At 42.8% G+C, this 22,087-nt stretch overlaps 1 protein-coding gene and 1 non-coding gene across 2 annotated transcripts in view; both read left to right on the forward strand.

The window, feature by feature from the left end:
* The first annotated feature begins 1,514 nt into the window (after positions 1–1,514).
* Positions 1,515–22,087, forward strand: part of PSKH1 (protein serine kinase H1) — a 66,264-nt gene continuing 45,691 nt past the window's right edge. The window contains exons 1-2 of the mRNA XM_043989880.1: positions 1,515–1,594; positions 18,661–19,695. Of these exons, the coding sequence (XP_043845815.1) occupies positions 18,748–19,695 (948 nt within the window). The 5' untranslated portion in view covers positions 1,515–1,594; positions 18,661–18,747. The remainder of the gene's footprint in view (positions 1,595–18,660; positions 19,696–22,087) is intronic.
* On the forward strand, positions 14,665–14,766 carry LOC122745017. The gene has a single exon (XR_006355324.1). It is a non-coding gene; the product is annotated as a U6 spliceosomal RNA (small nuclear RNA).

The raw sequence follows: 22,087 nt of genomic DNA on the forward strand, positions 1-22,087 counted from the left end.
GTGACTTGCCCAGGATCACACAGCTAGTAAGTGTTAAGTGTCTGAGGTCGGATTTGAACTCAGGTACTCCTGAATCCAAGGCCGGTGCTCTATCCACTGTGCCACCTAGCTGCCCCAGGAGTTTATAATCTAATGGGGAAGACAACGTGCTTGAGGCTGTCAGACCTCTCACCCCGCCTCTAGCAGGCTACTTCAGTCATCCAGGTGTGAGGTGAGAAGGGTCTGCACTGTGGTGGCAGTGTCAATCTGAGAGATGTTGCCAAGATGAAACTGAGAGTCAACAGCTTGGATATGGGTGGGTGGGTGGGGAGAAATAGTGAGGAATCTCCAATGACTCCCTTGTTTTGACAGTCAAGGACTGGGAGGATGTTGTTGTCTCTACAGTAAGGTGTGGGGTGCAGCGTTTAGGAAGGAAGATAATGAGTTCTGTTTTGGACAAGTACAGTTTAATATGTCTACTGGATATCCAGTTTGAGATGTTTGAAAGGCAGTATTGTTGGAGATGAGAGATTGAAGTCAGAAGAGAGGTTAGGACAGGATAGGTAGATCTGAGAATCATCAGCATAGAGACAGTAATTAAATCTGAGAACTGATGAGGTCATCAAATAGAGGAAGAGGACACCTAAGGAGCTGGCAAAGGAGACTCAGGAGTGGTCAGAGAGGTAGAAGAAGAACCACAGGAGGGGAGGGGCATCCAGAAAACTGGGAGATTATGTGGGAGGACAAGGTAATCAATACTGTTAAAGGTCAAGGACAATGAGGATTTAAAAAAGGGCATTGGATTTGGCAACTGCCCCTTAGTTGGGAAGCTGGTTGTCTTAGGGAAGCTCATTGATGCAGTGGATAGAGTGCTGGGTCTGAGTGTCAAGGACCTGAGTTCAAATTCAGCCTCAGACACTAGCTTTGTGACCCTGGGCAAGTCACTTCACCTTGTTTGCCTGTTTCCTCATCTGTCAAATGAGTCGGAAAAAGAAATAGCAAACCACTCCAGTATCTATGCCAAGAAAATCCCAAATGAGGTCATCAAGAGTCTGAATTGGGGGGCAGCTAGATGGCACAGTGGTTAAAGTGCTGGCCCTGGATTCAGGAGTACCTGAGTTCAAATCCGGCCTCAGACACTTAACACTTACTAGCTGTGTGACCCTGGGCAAATCACTTAACCCCCATTGCCCCGCAAAAAAAAAAAAGAGTCTGAATGGATTGAACAAGAAGCTTAGTTCAGATCCTGCCAGCTTAACCCCACAATACATTACTCCCCCAGCACCATACTTCCCAACTATCCCTCGTTGCCCATCAGGAATCTTTTATAGCCTTGGCCTCACCTGTCTAGCCTATTACAGAGCCTATCAGAATGACTGATAAGCCCATCCCGGGAGAGCGCCTCGTGGCGTTGATTGGCAGCCTGTTCTCCCATTAGAGAGCAAGGTCCGACTCCAGAGCCCGCCCCCTCACCACGCCCAATGGGGGAGCCGCGAGTTTGTTTTGACGTCAGGCGCGCGCTTTTTTGACGCAATGACGCTGACGCGAGAGGATGGTGGCGGCGGGAGCCTCCGCGGAAGCCGCCGAGCAGTTGAGGAGGCTGTGTGGGTTTGAGGTGAGCGCGGCCCCACCCGGTCGGCTGCCCCGGGAGAGCCTGCACCCCGGCGGCCTGAGGGCTCTGCGCCCGGCGTCCCCCCACTCCAGCCTGGGCCAGGCAGGGTGGGGGGGTCGGGCTGGACCGGGCCGGGCTAAGCTAAGCCTCGCGGGGGTCGGGGCCGAGTTGAGCCCGAACTCGGCTTTCCCAGGGACGACCCCGCCCGCCGCGCCCCGGAGCCAGAGGCCTGCCGTTCCGTCCCATCCTCAGAAGCTTGGGTCTACCCCGGCTGCAGGCCTGCGGGCGGGGTCCTCCCAGCCCCCCCCCCCCACCTGCCGGGCTGGGCTTAGACTCCACAGCCCATAGAGGGGGCGGGACCGCTGTTTGTCTCCAGCTTCCCCCTCCCCCACCTTGGGGGTGAGCCCGTCCCCCCAACCACCTCTTCCACTTAGAGCTCGCAGGGAGTGGTGCCGCTGGTGGTGGAGGGCAGGCTTACCCTGACTTCGTTCTCTGGCCTCAGTTTCCTCATCTGTAAAACGATGGGGTGGGACGAGACAAGCCCCCAAGGATCCTTCTCGCTCTAGGCAGGCCGCTCCTTGCAGCCAGCCACTTTCTGCACTCAAGTGGGTTCACTCAATCTCCCTTAACCAAAGAGTTAAACTAAAGAGTTAAAGTTCCTGGTAACCCTAAAAATTTAGCCAGCGCCCCTTATTTCTCAGAGCCGACGAGAGAGAGTGTGAGTGTGAGAGAGTGTGTGTGTGTGTTTTGCTGGTCGGTTTGCCCTTAAAGGCAACTTTAGCGATCGTCTAGTTTAATGATTCCCTCGTTTTTGACCAGAAGAAATGGAAACCCAGAGAGGGGAGATGCCTCGTGGAAGGGCACAGAGGTTTTAATTTAAAAATTTTTTTTTTTTAGTGAGGCAATTGGGGTCAGGTGACTTGCCCAGGGTCACACAGCTAGTAAGTGTCAAGTGTCCGAGGTCGGATTTGAACTCAGGTACCAGGGCCAGTGCTCTATCCATTGCGCCATCTAGCTGCCCCCGGCACAGAGGTTTTAAGTAGTAGATCTAGCTGGGATACACATCACTGATTTTTTGCCTTCGTATCCAGTATTTTTTCCCCACCGCAGTAAGCTGCTGTTTCTTGCAGGCCTTTCGCTTTGTCAGAGCAGCTTTTTAGGTGACAAGTGTTCTTCAGAGGTGAGAGAGGTATTCAAGACTGAGTAGGGATTCATTGATTGACCCTTTGAAACCATATCATTTTCCTGTTACCAATTACACAACTGACTATTGCCTTTCAAAAGAGTTACACCCCCTCCACCCCCGCCCCCCATTGGGCAGCTGAGTGGTGCAGTGGGTAGAGTACTGGGCCTGGAGTCAGGAAGACCTGAATTCAAATTTGGCCTCAAGCACTTACTAGCTGTGTGACCCTGGGCAAGTCAGTTTAACCCTGTTTGTCTCAGTTTCCCCATCTGTAAAATGGGCTGGAGAAGGAAATGGCAAACCACTCCAGCATCTCTGCAAAGAGGACCCCAAATGGGGTCATGAAGAGTCAGACATGATGGAAACAACTGAATAACAATTAAAAATCGTTTCTAAGCCTAACTTTGGGGTGAAGGGTACACTGCTTTATGATCATTTAGTTATCCCATAGGCAACTTATGTGCAAATTTTGTGCTTTTGGGTACTTTTCTGTAGATCTGTTGAAATTTGAGGTTATGTTTCTGTCAGAGCCAAAACCTTTCTATACAACCCTTTGAATTGAAAGTAGCAGGACAGGGTGAAATTAGTTTATGTTCCCCACCAAAGCTGTGCTGGTCAGACTGTTTCCATAAATCAAGTAGAGGGGTTGTGGTGAAGAAACCTACCACCAGGCAGTTTTTATACTTGATATGGACTTCTTGTCTTGGCTAATTTGCAAGTGTCTTATGTGTATATGTATATGTACATGTGTGTATGTAGATATAGATGTGCATATACATTATACAGATACGAATATGTGTGTAGAGAGAGAGAGACACACAGAGACAGAGACGGATAGGGACAGAGTCAGAGTCAGTTCACCATGGGAGTCTGGGAGCCCTTATGACATAATCTCCCATGAGTAGTGGGATGGTTGGTGTCATAACATGAATAGAGAAATGATAAGAGAATGTAATGTTGGAAATCAAGGGAAGGGAGAGCATTAAAAAGAAGGGGTGGGGCAGCAAGGTGGCACAGTGGATAAAGCATTGGCCCTGGATTCAGGAGGACCTGAGTTAAAATCCGGCCTCAGACATTTGACACTAGCTGTGTGACCTTGGGCAAGTCACTTAACCCTCATTGCCCCACCAGAAAAAAAAATAGGGGGGTGCCGGGGGCAGCTAGGTGGTGCAGTGGATGAAGCACCGGCCCTGGATTCAGGAGTACCTGAGTTCAAATCCAGCCTCAGACACTTGACACTTACTAGCTGTGTGACCCTGGGCAAGTCACTCAAGCCCCATTGCCCTGCCCCCCAAAAAAAAAAAAAGGGTGAACAATAATGTGAAATGTTGAAGAGAAGTCAAGGAGAATGTGCAATGAGAAAAGGCCATTGGATTTAGCATTTGGGACAAGTCCCAGAGACTTGATGCACAGGTTCTCCACACTCAACAAGTAGGATGGTGGGCATCGAAGCCAGAATGTAAGAGGAGATGGTGGAAGAGTGGAGCTAGACTCCTGCCTTTTGATACCAATACTGGACATGTTCCCCTAAGGTAGTCAATGGCAGGAAATTCCCATATGTTCCAGACTCTTCCACACTTTTTGGTAGCAAAAAACTGGAAACAAAGTGGGTTCCTCATTGATTGGGGAAATGACTGAAAAAAACCTGCGGTCTGTAAATAATTGAATATTATTGTGTTGTAAGAAACAATGGGGGGTGGCTAGGTGGTGCAGTGGATGAAGCACCAGCCCTGGAGTCAGGAGTACCTGAGTTCAAATCCGGCCTCAGACACTTGACACTTACTAGCTGTGTGACCCTGGGCAAGTCACTTAACCCCTATTGCCCCCCCCCCAAAAGAAACAATGAATGAAGAATTCAGAGAAACGTGGGAAATGAAGAAGTGAAGAAAGCAAAACTTGAATAATATATCCAATGATTGTAATGATGTAAATAAAAGAAGGCATATGAGTTCTAATTAATTGTAATTACTGATCACGTCCATAGAGAATATAGATGGTGAAATTTACTGTCCCTCCTCTCAGGTTGGTGTTTGTGGGAGCCAAATGATACATCTGCTGATAGAAAATTGCACTGTCAGTTGATTTTGTGTAACTTGTTAAATGGAAGGGTTCATTCTATGTGTGTCTGGGTGGGTGGGGTATTATAGGAAATGTCTGTGATACAAAAAAAACTATCAAAAGCCATACACAAAAATTTTTTTTAAATGGAAGTGGCCAAGAAAAGGAGAGGCCAGGATTCTATTTGTTACTGACATTTGTTAATGCAATAAAATATGCAGTTGCAGTTCTGGTTCAGGAATTTAGCAGGTTCAAGGGAAGAGGTTTTATTTGTTTTTTAAGCATAGTGGAGCATATTATTTGTTGGTGCAAGGGAAGAAGCCTGTGGAAAGGGAAATATTGAAGAAGCCAGGGGAATCATTTAAAGAACAAGATCTCCAGGGAGGTAGGATCTAGAAAACAGCAGTTAGCTTTGGCAAAATAGAAAGCTGCCTCACTGGAAGGAGGGGGAAGATGGATCCAGACATTTTGAGGTATGGGGATAGACAATTGAAGAATGTTCTTAATTACCCTAAATCCCCACTGCTAGTGTCTTCCTCTGAGAATTACCTTCTCTTTACTCTGCATATGCTACATGTGCAGTTGTTTGTTTGTTGTTGGGGTTTTTTTGCATGTTGTCTTCTTAATTGGAATGTGAGCTCCTTGAGGGCAGCAGCCATATTTTTGCCTTTTCTCTGGCACTTAGTACAGTGCCTGAAACATACCTGGTAAATTAAAAAATGTTGATTCAATGGCTATAATAAGTAAAACAGGAGAAAGGATCATCCCTAGGTTTTTGTAACATTTATGTCTCTGATTTACTTCCTGCCTGTCCTACTGCTCTTTTCTGGTCGTGTCTGCTAACCACAGGTGTTCCCCAAGACCTTGTCCAAAGCCGTCTTGTTTTTCCTTCTATATATCTTTGCTTGGTAATCTCATTAACTCGCATTGATTCAATGATCACCTCTATGCAGATGATAGCAGATCTATTTGTCTAGTTTTATTCTGTTTCCTAACCTTCAATCTCACATCTCTATCTGCCCTGTTGGACAAAATAATGGCTGATATGAGCTAACATTTATGTGCCAGGCATTGCGCTAACTGCTTTGCAAATATCTCATTTGATTCTCACAACAACCTTGTAAGATAAGTACTATAATTATCCCCATTTTACAGATGAGGAAACTGAGTTAAGTGACTTGTTCAGGTCACACAGCTTAGTTGTTCTTTTGTTTCAGTTGTGTTTGACACCTGGTGACCCCATTTGGGGTTTTCTTGGCAAAGATAGTAGAGTGGTTCGAATTTCCTTTTCCAGCTCATTTTGCAGATGAGAGTTAGTTCCCTCATTTGCAAACAGGGTTAAGTGACTTGCCCAGGGTAATACAGCTAGTAAGTGAGGCCAGATTTGAACTCAAAGTTGAGTCTTCCTGATTTGAAGCCCAGTGCTCTATCCATTGCACCACCTCAATGCCCAAATAGTTGTTTAGTTGTTTTTCAGTTGTGTCCCACTCTTCATTACCCCATTTGGGGTTTTCTTAGGAAAAATACTGGAATGGTGGGGCAGCTAGGTGGTGCAGTGGATAAAGCACCAGCCCTGGAGTCAGGAGGACCTGAGTTCAAATCCAGCCTCAGACACTTGACACTTACTAGCTGTGTGACCCTGGGCAAGTCATTTAACCCTCATCACCCCCCCCCCCAATTACTGGAATGGTTTGTCATTTCTTTCTCTAGCCCATTTTTCAGATAAGGAAACTGAGATAAACAGGGTTAAATGACTTGCCTAGGGTCACACAGCTAGTAAGTGCCAGAGGTTGTTTTTGAACTCAGGAATAGGAATTTTCCTGACTCTAGGCCTAGCACTCTTATCTACTGCACCACCTAGGTGCCCAAAAGATATCTCAAACTGGATGTCTTGTGTCAGACATCTTTTTTTTTTGAGAGGCAATTAGGGGTTAAGTGACTTGCCCAGGGTCACACAGCCAGTAAGTGTGAGGCCAGCTTTGAACTCAGGTACTCCTGAATCCAGGGCTGGTGCTTTATCTACTACGCCACCTAGCTGCCCCTGTCAGACATCTTAAACTCAACATTTCCAAAACTGAACTCGTTTTCTTTTCCCCAAACCCTTCTTTTTTCCTAATATCCTTATTACTCTCAAGGACACCACTGTTCTTCTAGTCATTCTGACTTTCCTCCATAGCCGGTCAGTTGCCAAGTTCTGTCATTTCTACCTTTTTAATATCTGTCATATATACCCACATTTCTCCTCACTTCAGTCCATCTTCCACTCAGCTGTCAAATTGATCTCTCTCTCTTTTTCTCTATCTCACTCACACATACACACACATTTTCAATAACTTTCAGTGGTTCCTTGTAACTGCCAGGATCAAATATAAGATCTGCTCTGCCTGTAAAAACCCTTTATAACCTGGCCCCTTCCTATCTTTCCTATATTCTTTTTTTTTTTTTTTGCTAGGCGATGAGGGTTAAGTGACTTGCCCAGGGTCACACAGCTAGTAAGTGTCAAGTGTCTGAGGCTGGATTTGAACTCAGGTCCTCCTGAATCCAGGGATGGTACTTTATCCACTGAGCTACCTAGCTGCCCCTCCTATATTCTTTTAAAATTTTTTAAAAATAAAAGTATTTTGTTATTTTCCAGTTACATGTAGAGATAGCTTTCAGCATTTGTTTACGTAAGATTTCCAATTTCAAATTTTTCTCCCCCTCCCCCATACAGCAGGCAATCCAATATAGTTTATACACACACACACATATCTACATATACATAACAACATTAAACATATTTCTGCATCAGTCATGCTATAAGAGAAGAATCAAGGGGCAGCTAGGTGGTGCAGTGGACAAAGCACCAGCCCTGGACTCAGGAGGACCCGAGCTCAAATCCGGCCTCAGACACCCGACACCCACTATCTGTGTGACCCTGGGCAAGTCACCTAACCCCAGCTGCCTCACCAAAAAAAAGGAGAAGAATCAGAGCAATAAGGAAAAATCTCAGAATAGAAGAACAACAGCACGAAAAACAGAAGAAATAGTATGGTTCAATCAGCATCCATATTCCATAGTTTGTTTGTTTTTTCAGGAATTGGAGAGCCTTTCCTATATTCTTACACCTTACTCCCTTCTACATACTCTGATATCCGGTGACATTGACCTCTTTTTCTTTTCTCCTGACTTCATGCAGTTTCTTTTTTCTTTTTTATGACTCCATGCCTTTTCATTGGCTTTCCTTCATGTCTAGAACTCTCCCTACTTACCTCCACCTCCTGGCTTCCTCCAGGTTTCAGTTTAAGACCCACCTTCAGAAAGCCTTTCCTGGGCCTCCTCAATCTTAGTGCCTTCCTTCTGAGATTACTTCCAATTTATTCTGTCTATATCTTTGTTGTCCATAGTTGATTGCATGTTGTCTTCTCCATTAGACTATGATCTCTGTGAGAACAGGGATCTTTTGCTCTTCTTTGTATCCCAAGTGCTTAGCATAGTGCCTGGCACACACTAAGTGCTTAATAAATGCTTTTTGTCTGGAGTAAAGGGGTGGATTTGGGGCTTGAAGAAAGTGGAAAAGATGATAATCTCCCAAAGGGGATGAGACCTCTCTGAGCACCTTTCTTCTGTGTGAAATGAGAGGCTTGGACTAGATGTTCTTTAAGGTATCTACCAGCCATAAATCTTATAATTCTAGGATTGTCTTATTTATCATTGTATCTCCCTCAGTACTACCAATGGTAGGTGATTAATCAGTGTTTGTTAAGTTGAATGGAATTGAATTGAAAAGTGAACATTGTAGAACACATTTGCTGTTCTAACACTTTGTTCAGGTTGCTTTAATTTCTTGGTTCCTATCCAGTTTTGTTACTGAACTGGCTAAATTGTAGTGGGTAGGAACTTGCTTCTGCAACTTAGCTGTGGTTGGGACTGAATGTTTTCTTATTTCTAAGAATCATCTTCAGTCGCTAGATCACAGGTTCCATGGAGTCTGAAATAGATGTTCTTTAAGTTGGGCACCAAGAAATAACTATAAATTCTTGGCTTATAATCTTGGTCATTCTATTTTTTTTTTTACAAGGAACTTGTAAGTTATGATTTTTCTTCCCTCATTTTCTCCTTCCCTCCCTTCGTCCCTCCCCTTCTTCCTTCCTTACATCCCTCTACCTTGGAGGAAAGCTGTTTGAAAGGATTGAAAGGATTTATTTGACATCATTTTCCTTCCAGGAATCTTTTTCACTTTCTCTATTTAAGCTGGTTTGTGTCAGTTCAGACGTCATTGAGGCAGTACTTGGTACAGCCCTTTTTGTTAACAAGTTGTCCGGAAACAGTGATTCCAAAGGAGAGGAATGTGGGTAATCTTATTTACCTAGGAAAGATTCTACCTCTTAAGGAGGTTTTTACTGCTTGGGCTCTTGGATCATCATCATAATAGCTAATATTTATACAAAACTTTGAGGTCTGCAAAGTATTTTGTGCACATTACTTCATTTGTGAGAAAAAATGGTAGTTTGGAATGTTGAAGAAGTATCAGAGGACCACTATCCTCTGGTACTTAAAAGAACCCTGATTTTATTAGTATGAGTATTCCCCCCACCAATTTAGAGGGGTTGTAATACACAACTCAGTAGACCATCTTCAAGAATTGCTATGGCAAATTCATAACCCTCTGACCAAGTTGATGGCAAGCATCTCTGAATTGAGCTAGGCTTGTCTTTAGAAGACAGTCTCACTGGGCCTTTACTTAAAGCTTTTCTAGTTTGGTAGGACATGCCAAAGCTTTCTTTGTATTGGTATAACCCTTTGAGAATTTAGGGTCACCTCCATATTAGAGGAGGAATGCTTGCTTTGCTGGTGACCCCCTTTCCTGTTGCTGTGAGCTTCTAGCTCACACTTTTTGTAGTACTGGGATAGAAGAAGTCACTAGGTTTTTGTTGGATTTTTAAATCATTATTCAAATAGTACAAATTTCAGGTTTTTGCAGGCGTTTCTAAGTAGGTGGGACCTGGATGTCTCCTTTGGCAGTTATCTTGTCTAGAATATTTTTGAAGGGATCGTTGTAAACCAAGCTACATATGATGCTCATATAGCATCAGAGCGGGGCTCCCTTTTGCCCCAATTTGGCTTTGTAGAGCACAAAGGATATTTCTGCGACTCATAGGATCTTAGGATTTGTGTCTAGAAAGAGACCTCAGAGATTATCTAGTCCCCTCTCATTTCAAATCAGAAAACCCAAAAGGCTCAGAAGAGTCGAGTTGTCCAAGGTCCCTCAACAACAGGCCAGTCTGGAGTTGGCTTTTGATGAGGTTGCAGATAGAAGTGAGGAAAATCTCCCCAGCTTCTTTAATAGGGAAGTCAGGGTTTAGGCAGCTGGGTGGCACAGTGGTTAGTGTACCAGGGCCAGAGTCAGGGAGACCTGCCTCAAGAGGTACTAGTGAGGAGGCACCTCACTGCAGGTCTTCAAGTAAACACCACGTGACCACCTTATTAGGGATATGTTTTGGGGTTTGAGAGTGAGTGCTTGGTCAGGCACAGGTTGGAGTACATGTGATCTTCCAACTCTGAAATCTGTGGTTCATTTCAAATTCAATGGTTCAAACAACATTGAAGTTTTAGGGAAATTTTCATTAGTTTCTTTTATCATTGTGTATATCGAGATTCATCTCTAACTAGCTTATCCTTGGGAATCTTCCTAGGCTTGCAGTTGCTTTGAAAAGTGAAATCCTTCTCTTCTTCATCTGGACTATGACATTTTCAGTGATAGTTATCCCTGGCCTTCTGCCTTCCTGAAAACTGGTCTTCAGGGCAGTGTTGATGTTCCTCTTTTTTCTGCTGCCCTGCTACATCACTACCGCCACTCTGCCAGTGCCCCCAGCCTCGTTGCCTTTTCCTCTTCAGTTTGGCAGAAATTATCCAGTTTGGGCTGTGATTTGGTTGGCCAGATGTTGGCAGGTCTTATCCATTCCTGCTGTAGGCACTAGATCAGTAACTGTGACAGAGTGAAGTATGATAAAACTAGAGCATTGGCTTCCTCAGGGGACCTTTTCTTACTTGCTTTCCAGAAGGATGAATCAGAGCCCTTGGCCTGCCTCGAGCCAGTCACTATATGGAGGACACTTGACCAAGGAAAGCTGGCCGATAGAACTGTAGGCAGGAAGGGGCTCCATTCTTCATTCCTAGAAGTGGCTTTGAAAGCCTCGTACAGTCTATCTGTATTTGACCTTTTTAGAAAAACGTGTACTGATGATATTGGAGCAAACAGCAGCTGCAACCCTTTGGAGTCGTATATTCCCCCCTCCCAACCTCATCACATACAGAATTGCTTACATATGCGTGCACACACTGCCATGCACGCACATCCGAATGCAAAACATGCATGTGTAAAGCTGCTACATGCTGAAGAGCAAGGCACAGGGTTTTTGGGAAAGTGTGAACATTTATCTAGATTTGAGGATTTCTCTAAGCAAAATGAAACTGGAAGACATCTTCCAGGAACAAATAGGCTAAAATCCTTGGTCCTTTCAAGCCTGAGAGAGGCTTGTTTATTTAAAGGGAGAGAGGAAAGTTATTGTGCCTTTTGCAGATGTTTGAATTTTTCATATGAGGGAAAAAGTAGGTATGTGGACTGAAAGAGACACTATTAACTGTGGAGATCTTTGTTGATTTCAGGTATCTCAGGTTCTGTTTTATCGTCACAAAGAATGTAGCCCAAAGCTTTAGCCTGAATGAACGATGGCTTTCCCTGTGTGTGAGATGTTGGGATTTGTTTTCCTTAGAAAAGATGACATAGTTTGTTTTTATTGTGTCTTGGTTTCTCATAAAGTCATTGGCTTCCATTTATTCAATCCTAATTCTTAGGCAATTATTTTCATCAGAGAGCTTTTGTACCTCCTTTTCCATTTGACTTTTCAAGCTGTTGACTTTTTTCTCATGTCTTTCCTGAATCACCCTTATTTCTCTTTCCATTTTTTCCTCTACCTCTCTAATTTTATCTTCAAAGTCCTTTTTGAGCATCTCTATGCCCTGAGACCAATTCGTATTTTTCTTGGAACCTTTAGATATAGGGACCCTGGTGTTGACATCTTCCTCTGAGGGTGCCCCTTGGTCTTCCTTGTTACTGAAGAAACTTTCTATGGTCCTCACCTTTCTCTGTCGGCTCATCTTGCTTTTTACTAGACTTTTAGCTCCTTAAAGTGGGGCACTGTTTCCAGGCTGCAGTATCCCAAGCTTAAGAAGTCCTAGGTGGTATGATTTAAGGAGAATCAGGTTCTTCCCTCACCTGGCCTGTTTCCTTCTCCTAGATGACCCCAGACCAACTTGCCAATCAACCAGCTTTGTGTGTTGTGGTTGTTAGCTCCGATGAGCTTGTGCCCTTCCCCCACCTGGGCCACTTCTACTCAAGCCTACCACCTGGTTCTCAGTAGGGGTGTAGAATCCAAGTTCTGCCTTAGCACCAGCATAGACCCCTGTAGTCTCTCCCCTGCCCAGGGCTCAGCCCACTCACCAGACTGTGAGCTTAGTTCCAGACAACACTGGTGCTTCAGCTGATTCAGAGGCTCTGGGGGTCTCCTTCTCTGGTGAGGCCTTCCTGGGACTGGATCTGTGTCAGGGTGATTGTGGGGTTGGGCCCGACTCCTGTATCAGCACAGCAGCTCCCTCCTTCTGACCTTCCAGGCCGTTCTTGGTTAGAAGATGATTTCAGCACGTTCTTCTGTGAGTTTTGCTGTTCCGGGCATTTTCCTATGACTTCATTTGGATGTTTTTTTAGAGTGATCGTGTCATGAGTTCGGGAGCTCACTCGATGGTATAGATTGTTGACCTACTGTCAAAACAAAAATTAATACTAATACTGTACACAGCAATTTAGATTCAAGTTGGCCAAAAGCAATTTTATTGAATATTTTTGTTTGTTTGTTTTTGTTTTTTTTTAGTAAGGCAATTGGGGTTAAGTGACTTGCCCAGGGTCACACAGCCAGTAAGTGTTAAGTGTCTGAGGCCGTATTTGAACTCAGGTACTCCTGAATCCAGGGCCGGTGCTCCATCCACTGCGCTATCTAGCTGCCCCAATTTTATTGAATTTAACAGTAACATATATCCAAGCCATTAACATATGTCCAAGCCTGGCCATAGTATTCTATAGTCTGATTATGACTACTCCAGTATGATTTCAGGAATCTTGAACAAGGGAATGGTCTCCTGTTAAAATACAGTTTGAGGGGGCAGCTAGGTGGCACAGTGGATAAAGCACTGGCCTTGGATTCAGGAGGACCCGAGTTCAAATCCAGCCTCAGACACTTGACACTTAACTAGCTGTGTGACCCTGGGCAAGTTACTTAACCCTCATTGCCCTGCAAAAAAAAAAACAGTTTGAGGCTAACATTTCAGAATAGTCACCACTCAGTTCCTTTCTGGACCACTTCTTAAGAGTTTCCTCCTGTGATCAATATCTTAATCTTGAATTTTAAAAGAGAAAACTCTATCTTTAGGTGGGTGGGAAAGCAGTGATCCCATCTACACAAGAGTTTAGTTGGCCAATACACTTAACTCCATTTCAGAGGAAGGCCACAACTTCCGTTCTTACCACTCTCCTAAAGGAAGAAAATCTGGAAAAAGTTTTAGGCTGGAAAAATAGTATTTCTTAATATTTCTAGAGAAATGAAAAGGAAGTTTTTAATATGCTTCCACATTATATATGTCTGTGCCCAGTTGTCTAGGAATTCAGGGGCTTCATCATACATCAGGAATATTGACAAAAAACAGGCTTTGTTTTGAGCTGTAGTCCCTTTTGGGCATGGCATTTAGTTTGCATATTTTCTCAGAGAGAGAGAGAGAGAGAGATGAATCTGCAGAATTTTAAAATCCTAGTTCTGGTTTTTGACCTCTGCAAAAAGGATGCTTACTTCCAAATGCCTTCGTTTAAAAATGAACTTTCAGAATCTGTTTCTTGGCTTTGTGAAGCCTATAGCTGGAAAATGGGCTTCTGGCCTTTCAGGTGGGCAAATGAGAAAAAGTAATATCCTAGATAATTTTGTGAGTGAGAGAGCAAGAGGAAAGCATGTGTGTGTTACACTATATCTTACGTGGAAGGAAAAAATAAGAAAACCTCATTCTATATGATAATTTAAATTTATTAATTTAAATGCGAGAAACATCAGTATTTTTTCATTGTATTATTTTGTTCTTTATTGTACTGAACATGTTGGCTTTTCTGTAGTGTAATATTTTCGATAGCATGCTGCAAATTTTCCATTTTTTGCTTCATTGGATTCTACCAGAAGCTCCTTTGAGATGACCCTCTGGGAGGATTAGAGAAAAATAGACCTAGTACAGAAAGGTTGGGGACCCCTGTATGAGATCAGCTTTTTATTTAGCACTGAACATTTACAAGTGCTGAGCTGACTACAGAGAATTAATTGTCACAGTAGGCCTCTGAAGTGGGTGGGTGACACATCCCCATTTTCTCTCATCTTACCCTTAGCGAAACAGGGCACCATGCCCTAGTCACCCAGCCTGATGAGAGAGTTAGGTCAGAACTGAGCTTTTAGTTTTTTCTTTGACGTCCTGTATTGTCTCTCACCTCTCAAACTGAACTGACAATTGGCAATATGGATTTCATTTGTTTTTTACTGGTCCAGAGTTTAAGGCTGACTTTGATGGATAGCAATATCAGTTCTCTTTGGGCTGTATTTCAGCTACTTGGAAATGGAACGGTTAGCTCCTCAGATTCTAGGAGTCTGTAAATCTGGGAATCAATGGTACAATTTAAAGAGCACTGGGCAGAGAGGCAGAAACATGAATTCTAGTCCAAGCTTGGCTATTGACTTGCTGTGTGACCTTGGACAAGTCATTCAATGTTCTCTTTGGCAGCACATACACTAAAATGGGAATGATAGAGAAAAGATGAGCAAAGCCCTTGAGTGAGAATGATACACAAATTTGTAAAGACAAATTGTTTAGCTTTGCTTCTTTGGACCTGAAGTTTTATAACTGAAACAACTACAGCTGACATAATTATATATAGCATTTTATGGTTTGTCAAGTACTTTATACACTTATCTCATATGACCTTCACAACAATCTTGTTGAAGTAGAGAGTATAAATATTATCTCTTTTTTTAGATTAAGAAAGTAAGAGTCAGAGTAACTATTTTGCCCAGGTCACACAACTAGTTAGGGTAGATCTGAACTCAGTTCTGAGAGCAGGTCCAGCATTCTTTTCATTAAACTATGGTTACCTCTTATGTATAAAATTGAATATTGGAACAGATGATATCTAAAGTCCTTTTCTCCTCTAAAAGTATTATTCTGTGACTTCCAATGATAGAAGTATATATTCTTTAAAAAGAATTTTTTAAATTTAGTATTTTATTTTCTCCCAATTACTTGTAAAAATAACTTTTAACATTCATTTAAAAAACATTTGAGGGGCAGCTAGGTGGCACAGTGGATAGAGCACCGGCCCTGGATTCAGGAGGACCTGAGTTCAAATCTGGCCTCAGACACTTGACACTTACTAGCTGTGTGACCCTGGGCAAGTCACTTAACCCCAACTGCCCTGCAAAAAACCAAACCAAACCAAAACAACAACAACAAAATTTGAGTTTTAAATTATCTCCTTCCTTCCCTCCCCCCACATTGAGAACAAGCAATTCAATATAGGTTTTACATGTGTAGTCATGCAGAACATTTCCTTATTAGTCATGTTGTAAAAGAAAACACAGACCAAAAAACTCAAGAAAAATAGTTTTAAAAAATTATGCTTCAAATCTGTATTCAGGTACCATCAGTTCTTTCTCTGGAGATTTTCATCTGAAGTCTTAGAAGTATATATATATATGTGTGTGTGTATATCAATTTTTTGAGGGGCAATGAGGGTTAAGCGACTTGCCCAGAGTCACACAGCTAATAAGCCTCAAGTGTCTGAGGCCAGATTTTAACTCTGGTCCTCCTGAATCCAGGGCCAGTGCTTTATCTACTGCCTCCCTAGAAGTATATATTCTTTACAAAATAAGATTAAACTGGTAATGTGAATGTTGGTGACTTGGAAGGGCTCTTTGAGGCTGTCAAACTTCCCTCTTTTACAGATGAGGAAACTGCAACTTAGGGAAGTTAAGTTTGGTTGTGTGGGAAGTAACCCTCACTGGTAGGATTTGAATCTGGTCCTCCTCCAGAGCCAGTATTCTTTTATACATTTATCCTTTTCTAGCAAGTGTGGACAGATAACACTCACTACTCCTTAGAATATCATGGCTTAAGTTCAGTTTACTAAATGGTTTTCCTTTTGTCTATTTTACTATCAGGTCCTATGAATAAATATTTTTTTAGAGCCTGCTCTGCAAGGGAAATGGCTCATGCTGCTAAATATTTTAATTAGAAAGAAAAGATAAGGGTATCTTTCTATGTAGAGAACAGATATGATTCTAGAAAATAGCTAAGTAAAATTCTGCATATTGACCTACAGTTTTCTCATTTGACTTCCTTAGCCTGTAAGTTTCTTGAAGGCAGGGGTTGTCATTTTTGAAAAAATTAATTTTATTTTCAATTCCAAACTCCCTCTTCTCTCCAAGAGAAAAAAAATCCATTATAAATATGTATAGTCCTGTAAAACAAATTTTTGCATTAGCTATGTTCCCTCAACTCCCTCTTACCAAAAAAAAAAAAAAAAAAAGCAAGAAGAAAAAAATATGCTTCAATCTGCTTTCTTACTCCATCAGTTCTCTTATCTTGATGTAGATACCATATTTTATCATAAGTCCTTTGGAACTGCAGTGGGTCATTGTTCCTGACCAGAGTTACTGAGTTTTCAAAGTCGATTATCTTTACAATATTGCTGTTACTATATAAATTGTTCTGATTCTGATCACTTTGCATCAGTTCATACAAGTCTTTGCAGGTTTTTCTGAAGCCATCTCTCATTCTTTTTTTTTTTTTTTTTTTTTTTGGTGGGGCAATGAGGGTTAAGTGACTTGCCCAGGGTCACACAGCTAGTAAGTGTGTGTTAAGTGTCTGAGGCCGGATTTGAACTCAGGTACTCCTGACTCCAGGGCTGGTGCTCTATCCACTGCGCCACCTAGCTGCCCCAGCACAATAGTATTTCATTGCATCCATATACTATAACTTGTTAAACCATTCCACAATTGTTGGTAATCCCCTCAGTTTCCTATTCTTTGCTGCCACAAAAAAGCTGCCATAAATATTGTTGTATATATGGGTGCTTTTCTTCTTTTTGATTCTTTGGTTAAAGGGTATCCATAGTATAATAGCTTTTTGGGGGGCATCTAGGTGGCACAGTAGATAAAGCACTGACCCTGGATTCAGGAGGGGCCTGAGTTCAAATCTGGCCTCAGACACTTGACACTTACTAGATGTGTGACCCTGGGTAAGTTACTTAACCCTCAAAAAAATAATAATTTGGGGGGGGGCATAGTTCTAAATTGCTTTTCAGAATGTTTGGACTGGGGCAGCTAGATGGCGCAGTGGATAGAGCACTGGCCCTGGATTCAGGAGGACCTGAGTTCAAATCTGGCCTCAGACACTTAACACTTACTAGCTGTGTGACCCTGGGCAAGTCACTTAACCCTCATTGCCCCACCACAAAAAAACCCCCAAAGAAAACAAAAAACAAAACAAACAAACAGAATGTTTGGACTAATTCACTGGGACTGTAATTTTTAATCTTTGTATTCCTAGCTTCTAGCACAGTTGCCTTATATTTAGTAGACAATGGAATGTTTGTTCAATTGAATTCCCTTGGATGATAGTCTAGCTGGACATTTCTTGTCAAATTTGCTAATAATACAAAGTTGTGAGGGAGAGCTAACATGTTGGACAACAGTGTCAGGATCTCAATAGGTTGGGATGGTCTGCCCACCTTTCAACAGAGAGGGTGGTAGCTTAGAGATCAGAAAGATACATACATTTTTAGACATGGCCATTCTCTTGATTTGTTTTGCTTAATTGTTTTTTGTTTTGTTTTGGGTTTTTTTGGTGAGGCAGTTGGGGTTAAGTGACTTTCCCAGGGTCACACAGCTAGTAAGTGTTAAGTGTCTGAGGCCGAATTTGAGCTCAGGTCCTCCTGACTCCAGGGCTGGTGCTCTATCTACTGCGCCACCTAGCTGCCCCTTGCTTAATTGTTAAAAGAAAAGGTCCCACACTTTGGTTCAAAAAGTCAAGAGAATGAGGAATGTATGGTTAAACTAATTAATGTGAGAAAGATCTGGATTTTAGTATAGTGAAAATGCAGTATATAAATTAGCAAGGTGACAGGACAGCAAAAAAAAAAAAAAAAGCCAAAAACTAAAATATTGCTCTCCTTAGCTGTATGAAGAAAGGTGTGGTGTTTTGGATGAAGTGGGTGATTGATTGTTCCATGATTTAGGAAGGAAATTTTCCTTGAAGATCAACTATGAGATGGTGACTAGGATGGTGAAAAGACTGGAGATTAAGCCATATGAGGATTAGTTGAGAAAGCCAGGGTTATTGAGTCTGGCAAGTGATTTCTTTATTCAGTTATTTGAAGGGTGGTCATTTAGAAAAACTAGCTTTGTTCTGCTTGGCCCCACAGTACAAGATTAGGAATAGTGAGTAGAAGTTGGAGAGGCATAGTTTGCTTTGCTGTAAGGAAATACTTGGAATTAAAGCTGTGTCCCAAAGGAACCGACTTCTCCATGAGGTTATCTTGAGTTCTCCATCCCGGAAAGTGTCTTCATGGAGTCTGGATGACTCTTTGCCAGGGCTATTGTAGAAAGATTTCTTGATGAAGGGTGGGGTTAAACTCAGTGATCTCTGAAGCCACTTTAATCTCTGAAATTTTATGATTTTTGATCATCTTTGTTTCTTTTCTGTCTAGGTATAGACAGGGACACAGCCTGCACAGCAGATCCTGCTGGCCCTGACCTGAGAGAATGCCTCCATGGCTGCTTAGCTCCCTTCCGTGATGGGCTGTGGGACAAGTAAGGTCCTTCCTGAGCCTCCCAAGGATGTCCAGCTGGATCTGGTCAAAAAGGTTGAACCTTACACTGGCCACAAGACTGATGTGTATAAGCATTTCATCAAAGATGACGGAGTTGGGGCCCTTAAAACTGGATGCCCATCGCCCCCTTATCACATTCAGCCTTATCCAGGTGCTCATGTGGCTAACCACACAGAGCCTCCTGAGCCTCGAAGGACCAGAGTGGCCAAATACCGGGCCAAATTTGATCCTCGAGTAACAGCTAAATATGATATCAAAGCCTTAATTGGACGGGGCAGCTTCAGCAGAGTTGTGCGGGTAGAGCACAAGGCTACCAAACAGCCCTATGCCATTAAGATGATTGAGACCAAGTACCGGGAAGGGAGGGAAGTATGTGAGTCTGAGCTGTGTGTCTTGCGCCGGGTTCGCCATACTAACATCATCCAGCTCATTGAAGTGTTTGAGACACAGGAACGTGTCTATATGGTGATGGAGCTAGCCACTGGTGGAGAGCTGTTTGACCGGATCATTGCCAAAGGCTCCTTTACTGAGAGGGACGCCACCCGGGTACTGCAGATGGTGCTGGATGGGGTCAAGTACTTGCATACATTGGGCATCACACATCGGGATCTGAAGCCAGAAAACTTGCTGTATTATCACCCAGGCACAGACTCCAAGATCATGATCACTGACTTTGGGTTGGCAAGTGCCCGGAAGAAAGGGGATGACTGCCTCATGAAGACTACCTGTGGCACTCCAGAATACATCGCCCCAGAGATTCTAGTCAGGAAGCCCTACACTAACTCTGTGGATATGTGGGCTCTGGGGGTTATCTCGTACATCCTGCTGAGTGGAACGATGCCTTTTGAAGATGACAATCGGTCAAGGCTCTACCGGCAGATCCTGAAGGGGAAGTATAGTTACTCAGGGGAGGTGAGTACGGTGGCTGGGGCTTCTCCTGACATTCACAAAGATGGGCACTGTTCTTGTCTTCTGCTTCCAGGGAGCTCCCCACCCCAAGCATCTGCCACAAGCCTTTCTTTCCATACATTTCTCTTCCCAGAACATTTGTGGCTGTTGTGGAGAGAAAGCAAAACAGGCATGTTTAGGTTGTGGGATGGATTTTTTTTAAAGTATTTTTAATTTTTATTTTTTAAATTTATTTTTTTATTTTTAGTGAGGCAATTGGGGTTAAGCGACTTGCCCAGGGTCACACAGCTAGTAAGTGTTAAGTGTCTGAGGCCGGATTTGAACTCAGGTACTCCTGACTCCAGGGCCAGTGCTCTATCCACTGTGCCACCTAGCTGCCCCTAAGTATTTTTTAAAAAATGTTTTTTATCATTGAGAACAGAGGTAGTAAGTGGGTATATCTTGCAGGTCCTGCTCAAGGATATCAACTCTGTTGGCTTCCTTAAGAGTTTTCTCTTAGCTTCTCTCTGAAGTTGAGGGATGATATCACAATCAATTCACAAGTCTTTCATTTGTGAAGTACTCATTATGTATGTGTTCAAGCCAGTGGCTAACTTGCACTGTGCTGGGAACAAAATTACTCTTTTTTTTTGTTGTTTTGTTTTTGTTTTTAGGCAATGGGGGTTAAGTGACTTGCCCAGAGTCACACAGCTAGTAAGTGTCAAGTGTCTGAGGCCAGATTTGAACTCAGGTACTCCTGAATCCAGGGCCGGTGCTTTAACCACTGCACCATCTAGCTGCCCCCAAAATTACTCTTAAGACACAATTTCTATCCTTAGGGAGCCCGAGTCTTATCTGAAGAGAAGGTTAACATAGCTGATGTCTGTATAGAGCTTCAAGTTTACAGAGGGCCGTGCAGCACATGGTCTTATGGGATCCCTCTATCTACCCTGGAAGGTGGGGGCTGTGGCTATTATACTTTCAGAACTGGAATTCTCAGGTCTTCTGATTTGAGTTCTAGTGCACTGGCTACTATGGCATAATGTTTTCCTGGGAAAACTTTATTAGATGCTAGATTGTATGATAATGATCATAACTAGCAAATACTTATTTGATCCTCATGATAATTTTGGGAGGTAGGTGCTATTATAGAACCCATTTGGTAGATGAGGAAACTAAGGCAGACAGAGGGTAAGTGACTTGCTCAGTCATATAGCTAGTAAGTGGCTAAGTCTGAATTTGAACTCCGGTCTTTCTGCCTCCAGGTTCAGCACTGTATCCATTGTGTTGCCTACTATAGATAAATGCTGTACAAATTGAGAAGAGATGGACATTCATGAGGACTGAAATAGGTGGGGAAGATTGCATGAAAGAAGTGGGACTTGAGCAGGGCTTTAAAAGATAGATAGAATTTGTGATTAGCATCATTGAAGGTGCTGTGGCTTATGTCTGGGACCTCCCAAGTCCTCATTCAGATTTCTGCATGCGGAATCCACTGTTGACTCTGATGCATTTGGGCTTAGAAAGACCAAAGGGGATTTTAGCTCGTGTTAAATGGGCCACAGTTTTTTTACTTGTTTTGTTTTCTTAAATCAGGGTGTATTAACACTGATTTTTAGGTATGTTGACCTGAGATTTTTAGCGAGAGGTATTAGGTCATATTTGAACCCCAGAGTTAATGCTTTCACTAGAGTCATCTTAGTGGGTATCTGAAAAATGGTCCTTCAGATATTCTTGGCACTTTCCTTCCTGTTGGGCTTTGTCAACTTGTTCCTAACTTCCCCAAGTGAACAGAAGAATCTTGGCTCCCAGGGCAGACAGTCATTATGCTTCATTTTGGATCCTAAAGTCAGAACTCCAAGAAGCAAAGACAAATCAAGGCACTGAGGTTTGAAAGAGAATGCTTGGAATTGGAAGTTGTCCTCCCTTTTGGTTTGCTAATAGCGATACACTGTCATTTGACAGTAGCCTCTGAGAGGTTCCTGGGATAAAGGGCAGATTTCTTTCTCAGAGAACACAGGATTTTAGTCCATCCAGTTATTTATTTCTCTTTATCCCCTTTAAGCTGTGAATTGTTCCTTTTGACTTTCTGAGCTCAGAACGGTGAATTCTGCCTGATATCAGTGAATTATCATCATCACTAATAACTAACTCCTTTATTCATTCATTCATGCTACAGGCCATAATGCAATAAAAATAATTCTTGGTTTAGGGACCACAAATCAAAGATACAGACCCTAAAGGAGACTTAACAATGAAATCCTTAAATAATGAATGTCCTAGAGAACAAATGATAGAAAATAATTACTTAAAAGAAAATTATAACGATGAAACAACATAACAAAATTCCTGGGGTGTCACCAAAGCAGTCCACAAGGAAAAAATCATATCCCCACAAACATACATTAACAAAATA

The sequence above is a fragment of the Dromiciops gliroides genome, chromosome 2 (assembly GCF_019393635.1).
Source record: "Dromiciops gliroides isolate mDroGli1 chromosome 2, mDroGli1.pri, whole genome shotgun sequence".
NCBI classification, from domain to species: Eukaryota; Metazoa; Chordata; class Mammalia; order Microbiotheria; family Microbiotheriidae; genus Dromiciops; species Dromiciops gliroides.